This window comes from Cupressus sempervirens, chromosome 2, assembly GCF_028749045.1.
Source record: "Cupressus sempervirens isolate cs-2001-9-10 chromosome 2, ASM2874904v1, whole genome shotgun sequence".
NCBI classification, from domain to species: Eukaryota; Viridiplantae; Streptophyta; class Pinopsida; order Cupressales; family Cupressaceae; genus Cupressus; species Cupressus sempervirens.
The window spans coordinates 784,014,011-784,025,100 of record NC_143119.1 but is presented as its reverse complement, the minus strand read 5'-3'; the positions used below and the strand labels follow the sequence as shown (position 1 = coordinate 784,025,100).

The following is an 11,090-nucleotide window of genomic DNA, read 5'->3' as shown; positions in this document are numbered from 1 at the left end:
TATTTTTTCTCAAAATATCAAATAAGAAAATATTGCGCCTGACAACAGATTAAATACCCATCTGCAAAATCCAGATGGCAAACTCAAGTGAACTTGCACTGGCTCCTAGTGTACTGGAAATTGTAATTAGTTTAGCAAAATGGTTTTATTATAAGGAACCAGGAAAATGGTTCAAACCGCCAAAAAATAATGTCTAAATAATTTGTCATCACCATCATAATATTAGCCTCCACCAGAGCCATACTTCTTTCCAAGAAGAATTAACTGAAGCTGGTCATATCCAGCCAAGACTCCAGCACCAGCAACAGCTCGCAGAATATTTGCACCAGCGCCCTTGAATAGAGACTTGGTCCCTTCCTTCTTCAAAATCTGTTGAAAAGCATCCAAAGAACTCTTGTACTTCACTGCCTCACCAGAAGTCATCATCATTCTTCTACGTACAGTGTCAATAGGATATGAAGCAAGACCAGCACCAATTGTAATACCCCAACCAAGAAGAAAACTTGCAAGGAAGTTATTCTGCAAAAAGTAAAAATGTAATAGCATTCAATGCCTAGATATGCAATGTCTGTCCAGATAACAAATTATTTATTCTACTTTCAAATATTAACAACTGGATGATGGAAATAATTCAAAACTACAGTTGGAACACGGTAAATTTGCCAATATCCACCAATCCACCAGTAGAGGGTACTTGGAACGGTGCACAATCAAATGTGCATAACATGAATGGAGAAAAAGGAATCTCACCTGAAGATCCCCAACCAAAACAACCGGCTTTAGGGAATCATACATTCCGAAGTACAGACCACGGTACACAATAATCCCCACACATGAGATGTTGAATCCACGGTAAAGACCAGCAACACCATCTGTCTTCAGAGTTTTACGGTATACATCAACAAGTCCATTGAATTGTCTCTCTCCTCCCTTCTTTGCAGCCTTGGCATCATTAGCCAGCCTTGTCCGAGCATAGTCCAAAGAATAAACAAAAAGAAGAGATGATGCACCAGCCGCACCACCAGAAGCAAGATTTCCAGCAAACCATTTCCAGTAGCCATCTCTGTCTTTCTTAAAATTGAACAGGCTCTTAAAGTAATCCTTAAAGGCAAAGTTGAGTGCCTGTAACCCAAGCCATCAGATTTAGATCTGGAAAATATGTTGGCTCCTCCGTGAAATTACAATATAGAATTACAATATCAGCTTGCAAGATAAAGTGGTAACAAAAATGTACCTGAGTGGGGAAATAGCGAATGACATTGGCAGTATTTCCTCTCCATAATGCAATGATACCTTCATCCTTGACTGTTCGACCAAAACAATCTCCAATGCCTTTGTATGGCTCAGAGAGTCGACCAGACTTCAACATTTCATCCTGATTCTGAATCAACAGCTTGACTCGTTCAATGGGGGCAGCTGCCGTTTTGGAAACAGCAGCAGAGACACCACCCATCAAAAAATCAATCATGAAACCTTTCACACCTTTCTCTGAAGGTGCTGGAACATAAACTGGTGAAAGGTTTGGAGTTGCCACAGTCAGATTTCTCCATTTAGATGCATGCAAAAGTGCACTCTGTGAACCACCATAACCCTGCACAGGAGTTGATAGCTGTCCCTGAGGACGGAGTAAGGAATTCTGGCTAACATACCAGTTTGGTGAAGGTCTTGAACCGAGGAATGTTTGACCAGATAACTTTTGCGCAACTGATGGAAACTGGTGCCGCTCTGACATTATGACCTGATATCAATGCTGCAAACCAAAATAAAAACAAGCACAATTAACCAACTATAGGCATAGTCAATAGAAAACCTGCATAAATTGGTGCATGGCTATAAACAGATTCATTCACAGGCCCAAACAAAATTTCAAAACATTATTACCCCACATTAATTGTAAAAGCTCAGTTCCCAGATTCTTCTATTTAGGCCTTGGTCCTGGTACTGGTACTTCACGGGTTCTCTGTGGGTCCTTCTGTGAAAGACCTACAGTGAACCTGGACATCTAGGAAGTACCCCAGGGTGGTAGGTCAGTTTATGTATGTATTTTTGATTTGTTCATCAGAAGTTTTTTCCATCACCATTAGATACCGTCTTGCAACAGCTTGGTAATATTATTCAAGCCAAAATTGTTCTATTTAGTGCCCTTGGTTTATGACAGTAGTGAACAAAATCCTACTTCGATTCATTTGAAGATCAGGGATTGATTTTTTTTTTTTTGTAGATCTAAGGACATGACTTGATAGATTTGTAAAAGCCAGCCAATAGTTATATCTGTTGATCATGTCCATGTTGATGTCAATTGCCAATGCATGTAATCTGAAACTATATCAGTAATACAATTAATTAATTTGTAACTTTATTGGCCATTATGAATTTATGAGTATCACTCTTCTTTAATATTTGTAACTTAGATGTTTCAGCATACGTACATGCATACATATATGGACAAACCCAAACCCGCAAGGGAGGAAAATTTGTCATACCGTACCCACATACCCAAACCCCATATCCCCGTATCTGTACCCGAACCGAAACCCTAATAGGTAACTTAGGGTAAAAGTATAGAAGACGCACTAAATTCAATTTACAAGGCATAAATTATAACCTATGTTGTTGGTGATTTCCCTGGGCCGACTCTGTGACCAGTTTGTAGCTAGTACAGATTCCAGGACAACTTGAGAGGGGAACCTGCCGGTACATATGAATAATACTTGATTTGGCCCCATACTAAAACCAAAAAATATGCTCAAAATAACCGCACTCAGAAAACATGCCCTCTCTAAATAAATGATGTTATTCGGGATACCATTATGTTTACCCGTGACTTAGAAATCCTTCAATCTCTCCCTATTGTTGCTAACTACCTGGCGCTGTGCGCTGTGCATCAGGTGTCATTCCTCACAAGCAGGAAATAATAAATTATGCAGGACTAAAATTGTTAAGGGTTTATTCAGTAAGTAATATTAAGTTCACAAACAGCATGAAATATTTATTAATTTAGTACAAAAAGGCCATTTATAATTTGTCTTCCAAATATGACAAATAAGCAATGTGGATGATTTCTTCATGGTTCCTATACAGGAGATCCCTATTGTTGCTAACTACCTGGCGCTGTGCGCTGTGCATCAGGTGTCATTCCTCACAAGCAGGAAATAATAAATTATGCAGGACTAAAATTGTTAAGGGTTTATTCAGTAAGTCATATTAAGTTCACAAACAGCATGAAATATTTATTAATTTAGTACAAAAAGGCCATTTATAATTTGTCTTCCAAATATGACAAATAAACAATGTGGATGATTTCTTCATGGTTCCTATACAGGAGATCAACAAAAACAAAAATACCACATTTCACATACACACACCAACACCCATAACCAAGCCTGAACATGAACACAACCCAGTAACTTGGGTCATATTAGTTTTTCCTTTATTTATAGATCAAAATACAAGTTCAACTCACAGTGATATACCATAATTCAAATCATTTATCTTGATATTTTATGAAGGTCATCCATACATATCATAGTCCCAGAAAACTCGTTATTTTTTGCCTTGATAAAACAGACAGAAGTGGAGAGATCATGATCAAATGCTTTTAACAGATTTGACTTATGCAACTACAGATTAGTTTTTGGCTAGTTATTTGACAATTAATTTGGAAACCTAAAACATACACAGATTTACCAGGTTCATCACAATTCTTTCAAGTTTCAACCATAAAAATCATAATGACACAGCTGACTTTTTGGGAAGTAATTTGCCAATTAACTTGTACACAGAAAGACTGACTGGTATATCAATTTCTTCACAATGTTTTTAACTGTGGTTTGGACAGCATAGTGAAATCACCTAGTTAGAAATAAAAAATTAGGCACAATTGCCACCTACGGGTAAAAAATAATAGCGACGGCTCTTTAATATCAGCAGGCTGCAACCATACATAAACCATTACAGATCAAAACTGTCGTACAATACAAGAGCCCATTTCATCTCATCTCGCTCGTCATCAGCAAAGAAACATCCCCGACTACTCTACTCCACATACCGATACAAGAAATGGAAATATTTTTCCCCCAATTTAAAACATAATAAAGCTAGAGTCTTGCAACCCCGCCGAAATATTAATATTTTTATTACAAATTATCTAGAGGAGATACAAATCATTATTAAGCTCAAAGGTAAAAAAGAAGACATGGGGAACAATAAAAGCAATAAGCTCAAAAAATAGAGGAGGATCAATATTTACATCTAGTTATCATTAAAGCATGATGCCGTATGCTCTGTGCAACACACTGTATTCACAAATAATGAGAAAATCCACATTGCACAAATCATAGGTTAGATTCTTTATCAATATACTGTCCAAATGCATTTAACTTTTTAACAGTGGCAGATTTTTCTTCTTAACTGAGAGATATTTGCTTCTATGTAAAAGAGAATGAATTGAAATTTCATTACAAATAATTATTGGAAAACCACAAAAGGCAAAATACAAAAGACAATTTGACAATAACATTGAAAAATTATTGAATGTAACATAAGACTGTTAAACCTGATGTTTCTGTAGAATACTAATAAAAAAAAACATAGACAACACATAAAAATTTGAACCAACAATTCGGATAACCAGCTTTTTCAAAGAAAAGAAATTCTAATTTTTAAAATCAAACCAAAATTGAATTGTGAAAAAAAAAAGCCCTGAGATTACAGATTGACAAATAACCAGATGATTATACATGCATAGTTTGGAGGAAAAATGAACAGAATTATATGTATGATTTCGGACAAATACTTAAAAATGTGTCGTAGTGTTTTGGAGAACCTTTTTGGTGGTGCTAAAATGCATCAACCAACAAGCATTTGAGCAGAAACAACGGCTTCCTTACGCAATCCCTTTGAAAAAGTCATTTTACGGGAAAAAAAACCCCGCCCCCACCAAACAATGAAGGGCAAATATCATAAAAATATGCAACCTTTCAAGCAAAACTATACTAAACTAATTAAGACATAATTACAGACATACAGAAGCATATGCGATCCCGATTTAAAAAATCCATGGAAAACAAATTCTGTAGATCCCATACAAGAATGCCTTGATGCGAATATACAACCCGCTTTGTGTTTCAATTATAAGCCAAATCACTTGAATGGACCATTGACCACACCAAAACAACTAGTGACGACCTAAATCGTTATAATATGCTTGATTTATTTATACTGCCCTAACAGATTTATTAAATATTCATTTTTAGCATTTAATATTCGTCCTAGGTGAACTTTGATGAGCATGTTACTATATTCAGAGAACAATTTAAATCAAACATCCCTTTCATAAGGATTGATGACAGATCGCGAACTAATAATCGCTTAGATCTCAGATCGCAAACTAAAATTCCTTGTAAAAACGGATAGAGATGTCTCCTAATATAAGGACTGAAAACGTTATGTTTCCAAACGAAAATAAAGAAGGCGCGGAAAGGATTGTAATAGATCTGAAGCCCTGAGAAACTATTTTTCATGAAACCACTAGAAAATCATTCATTTCTTCCATTGACAATGTGTCCTTTCAACAAAAACAGAAACTGACGACGCTTGATAAGAAATACACAAACCCTAAGTAGCCTTTCTCTACCATTAACAGACAAAAGGTCAATCCCGCGAGAGAGCATAAAAATGTGGAAGAGATGGGTACCTGTTGTGAAGAGCCTACGCCAAACCGCGCATGAAAGGAGGAGAGCAACGCGCAAAATACAATCTGATCGAGGAAACGCTGACCGTAGGCTGTATTTAAACCGATCAACGAGAAGCACTCCCACTAACCCTAGAGATTTGCATTTCATTTTTTAATATTTGTATTTTTCTTTCTTCCCTAATTCGGTTCTTAAAATTAGTTTTCCAACGGATGTCTTCCATGTGACTAGGAGTAGGTCCATTAGTTTTTAGGAGTTGGACCAACCGTTCTTAGCAGAAATTTTTTGCTTATTTTTTTAAGTTTTATATTTCTAATTGGGAATTTTAACATTTCCTTTGTATGCATTTTCTAAATTTATTTGTTTCGAAGATTGAGTCTAATTAGCACTAACATTAGAAGGTTGTGGAACGTTTATGTACATGTAAGTGAGCACTTGCATTAGAAGGGTGTGCAAAGATCATGCTAATATAAAAGTATATGCAAGTCTTGACTTGCATTAGAAGGGTGTGCAACGATTATGCTAATAGAAAACTATATGTAAGGTTGGGGTCCCATGGGCACCCGCTTGCTTAAAAATAGAGTGGGTGCTACTGAGCTTTTTTAGAAACATTTAAAGGGGAGCGGTCTCATGGGCATGACATTTAAATTTGCTTAAAAAAATTAGGTCCTAAATTGAAGGAAATATTAAAAATATAAATAGTTGTTTTTAAAAATTTTGGTAGGATGATTTCAATTTGGAGGGAAAATGAAGGATACGTTCTTGCCAAGTGGTAGAATTCTTCCCTAAACAGTAGGGGCTATTTCCAGTCCCCCCCTTTGCATCCGCTCAACTAAAAAGTAGGGGCTCCTAGTTAATAGGAAAAGATTCAAAATTAAGCTTTAGCCCCCATAAAATATTATCATGGGACCTCCAGCTCCTTAAATATAGAGCCCAAGCGCCCCCCCCCCCCCCCCATGGAACCCCAGGGTAAGTTAAAATGTTAAGGGTGAATAGCCCAACCCATCTGGTGTAGTGGTTGAGCTTGAAGTCATGGGTTATCCCCATTGTATCGAATTTGAGATTGCTTCATATTTGCTTAGTGCATGTATATTATAGGCGTGTGTGGCCCCTAAGAGGGACTAGTTTTGCCCTGCTCGCCCCAAACTGGGTTGTTGGGCAGATAGTTGAGACACCCCCTTGGTTATATATATATATATATATATATATATATATATATATATATATATATATATATATATATATATATATATATATAATGATTAAAATAATTGAGAGAAATATTTTTGTTAAGATAACATTATTGAAGTTGGAAAGATGATTATATACGAACAAAAGAGAACAATTAAAAAAGCTAAGGTAACTTTATCTTTTCCAACATAGATGCATTTGTGAAAAGTTCATGAGATAACTAAGTAGTAGAAAGGAAGTTGGCACTTCATGGAAAGGAAATGTGGAGGGCCATGAACTACATTAAAAACATGTATTTAGTGAGAAGGGTATGGTAGAGTTCATGGCATTCAAATAGAACAAAATTACAAGCCATGTTTTTATTATTATAATAGATTGTGCAATTTGTTACCTGTGTTTTAGCCTACCCTTTTATGCCTTTACTTGTTTCTCATGAAGTCATTTATCACAGTTTGAACCGCAAGGTTTAAGGTTTAGAGGTTCAAATTTGTCTCGCCCATGTCGGGATGTCTTGGTCATTTTTAGTCTTGCGTTGATCCCAGCCTTGAACTTAAACTCTCGAACCAAGTGGTTCAAAGGTTCATAATTCAAGAGTTCATCCCGCGTGTTTATAAAATCTTGATGGGGCTTGTGGTATCTGTCGAATTTCGATGCTCTCCTCTGAAGTTGAACTATTTTTTGTTCAAGTTCAAAGTTCAGCATGAGAAAATATTTCTATTATATTGAGTTAGTCTATGAGCATCGTATCCTAATGTTTATAAGACTGTTGAACTCAAACCTTGAATCATTATCCATGGTCCAAGAGTTTGGAAGTTATAATGTCCCCATCTTTTTAGCAACTAAGTGGAGTTCTTAGCCTTTATGTTCTCCAAAGGCCTAAGTGGAGAAATAAGGGGAAATTGATTAAATTAATTTCTTATAAAAATATTAAATAAATTAAAATTCAAAGGTGACTTTATATTTAATTAATTAAATTAATTATTGTATTGCAAGGGAGAAGCTTCTAGAGAGTGCATTAATTATTGGAAAGTGGGAAGCCTCTAGTAATTTAATTTTCTAGAAGCACAATTAATTATTGTATTGCAAGGGAGAAGGCTCTAAAGAATGCATTAATTATTGGAAAGGGGGAGCTTCTACAAAATGTAATTAATTAATATTTTAGTTCCTTCTAGAAGGGTGAAGGAAAAGAATAAATAGGGGTGAGAGCCTTATTGTTAAGCATCAGATGATGGTGAATTGCATTTGATAAGAACTTGGATATACAATCTTGTTCTTGGCATTAGAGGACGTTCATCCCCTATCGTGACATTCTAGATGTCATTCCCTTGGGGTTTGGTCTTTGGAATTCATTGCTATCAACTCAGTGACAGGCAGCTTGGATGCATTTCTAGCTACGGGCAGATTGGGTGTAATTAGTGAGTTGAAGAGTCTGTTATGTATTTGATTTTATGATGCTGGAGTAATTAGTGAGTTGCTATGTATGTAATTTTATTAGTTGAGAACTAATAGTATTTCAGCAGTAGTTCAATTTTCAGTTTGCAAGAATTCCTACTTGTTCATGTTATGTGGTTTTAAATCTATGCAAAGACTTTACAATCTCTTTCAGCAATTGGTTCAGTTCTTGGGCAGCTTTGATACCACTGTAATGGGCACCCTGGAAATGCCCAAGAACTAAACTAATTACGCCCAATCTGCCTATAGCTGGAAACGTGTCCAAGCTGCCTGTTAATGAGTTGATAGCAATGAATTCCAAAGGCCAAACCCTAAGGAAATGACGTCTAGAATGTTACAAGAGAGGATGAACGTCCTCTAATGCCAAGAACAAAATTGTACATCCAAGTTCTTATCAAATGCAATTCACCATCATCTGGTGCTAAACAATGAAGCTCCTACCTCTATTTATACTTTCCCTACACCCTTCTAGAAGGAAATCAAATTTTAATTAATTGCATTTACTAGAAGCTTCCCCCTTCCAATAATTAATGCTCTCTCTAGAAACCCCTCCCTTGTAATACAATAATTAATTGTGCTTTTAGAAAATTAAATTACTAGAGGCTTCCCCCTTTCCAATAATTAATGCACTCTCTATAAGCTTCTCCCTTGCAATACAGTAATTAATTAAATATAAAGTCACCTTTTAATTTTAATTTATTTAATGACTTTATAAGAAATTAATTTAATCAATTTCTTATTTCTCCACTTAGCCTTTAGAGAACGTAAAGGGTAAAAATTCCACTGAGTTGCTAAAAAGATGGGGACTTTACAGTCCACCTTCCTTGAAATTGTTTGTCCTCAAGCAATCTAGCAATACAATGAACTCCAACCTCCACTTGGATCCCAAATGAAGTAGTATGTGACATCCTTGTGGACATTAAACCAACTGCAAACCAACATCATCAAGACCAACCACATGTCTTGTAGCTTGTCACCCAAAACTTGTGTTGATGAGGTAGAAGTTAGAATGTCATCAGAAGGCAATTCCATAGAAGATTTATGAAACCTCTTCTTCCCTCTATCCATCCAGATAATATATATTGGACTGGAATCTTGATCATCACCAACATGCATTAAAAAAGATGTAGCTACAGGAGAACCATATGCACTCATGCCAATTGTATCAACAATAGGTGTAGCCACATCAAAATATATGGACCATAGGAACAACACTAACTATCGCAATATAAAATCGAATTGAATCTGTAGTTGACAATCATCAACATGTGCACCATCATTAGAACACACATCAACAACTGTATGCATATTGCTAAACTTCTCGTTGGATAGTTCAATTAACACAAAAGTGGCTATTGATATGACCCTATCCTCACATTCTCCTAATCCCACTATTGTTGCATTACCATCCTCTAACAAAGTCTTATATGCAGACTCCTGACTCTGCAAACATGACTCAACACCAGATTGTGAATCAATAATAGTGTGTAAACCCACATCTACTAACTTCGATGAAACACCAACATCACAGCCGAGTGGTTCTATACGTGTCTCGTTCTCAATGTTGTCATGTCCATTATTATTATTAATAATGTTATTCTCAAAATCGTTGTTGCCTCGACCTCCATTATCATTGCCCCTATTGTTGTCGTTTCCATTGTTGGCATCACCTAGATTAATTTTGATGCCCATTTGTCTAGCCACAACTGCAATATCATATCCATTCGCCTATTCTACTTTCGTTGCATATGATGCCCTTTCTCTAATGTACCCAGTAACCATTTGAACATTACATCCACCTGATCTAGACCGGTAATCGTGTCATCTTGGTCACCCATACTATTGTCTTGTTCAAAAAATATCTCCTCTGTATCTGTATGACTAGATTGTATGCCCCCCTGCACAGATGAACTAGATTGTTCTCTCTGCAAGTATAAACTCATATTTTGTCTTGCTCTGGTATTGCAGAAATTATAAAGCCCTTGTCGCGTGCTCAAACATAAATGCTTAATACCTCCACAGGATGGTAGGACTTAAAGCTTTGATACCACTGTAATGGGCACCCTAGAAATGCCCAAGAACTGAGCTAATTGCTAAAAGACATTGTAATGTCTTTGCATAGATTTAAAACCACATAACATGAACAAGAAGAAATTCATGAAAACTAAAAATTGAACTACTGTTGAAATAATTTTAGTTCTCAAACTAAGAAAATTAAATAAATAGCAATTCACTAATTACTCCAGCGTCATAAAATCAAATACATAACAACTCTTCAACTCACTAATTACACCCAATCTACCTGTAGTAGGAAATGCGTCCAAGTTGCTTGTTAATGAGTTGATAGTAATGAATTCCAAAGGCCAAACCCCAAGGGAATGACATCTAGAATGTTACAAGAGAGGATGGACGTCCTCAAATTCCAAGAACATAACTATACATCCAAGTTCTTATCAAATGCAATTCACCACCTGAAAGTCATATAAGTACAACAGTTCTCCCCTCATGTTTAAACCTCATCTCCAATTTTGCTAGGTTGAGTGTGAACTCGACTAGCGAGGCCATCCATGTCATATGGAGGATGACATCATAGTCTCTCATGTCTACCACATAAAACTCATCCTCCAACTCATAGCCATCTCCAAATCTGATGTGAAGATTAGATATATTCCGAGGGCATAATAGTTTGTCACCATTAGCTAGCATGACTCTAAACCCGACATGCTTCTCGATCTATAAACCTCTCTTAGATAC

General features: G+C 36.2%; 1 protein-coding gene across 1 annotated transcript; it reads right to left on the bottom strand.

Moving 5' to 3' along the window:
- On the bottom strand, positions 1-5,763 carry LOC149575832 (ADP/ATP translocase 1, mitochondrial-like). The gene is made up of 4 exons (XM_089815632.1): positions 5,696-5,763; positions 1,235-1,750; positions 751-1,122; positions 1-519 (listed from the first exon to the last, which is right to left on the bottom strand). The coding sequence occupies exons 2-4, from the start codon at positions 1,730-1,732 to the stop codon at positions 223-225; spliced, it is 1,167 nt and encodes a 388-aa protein (XP_089671758.1). The 5' UTR covers positions 1,733-1,750; positions 5,696-5,763; the 3' UTR covers positions 1-222.
- Positions 5,764-11,090: the final 5,327 nt, after the last annotated feature.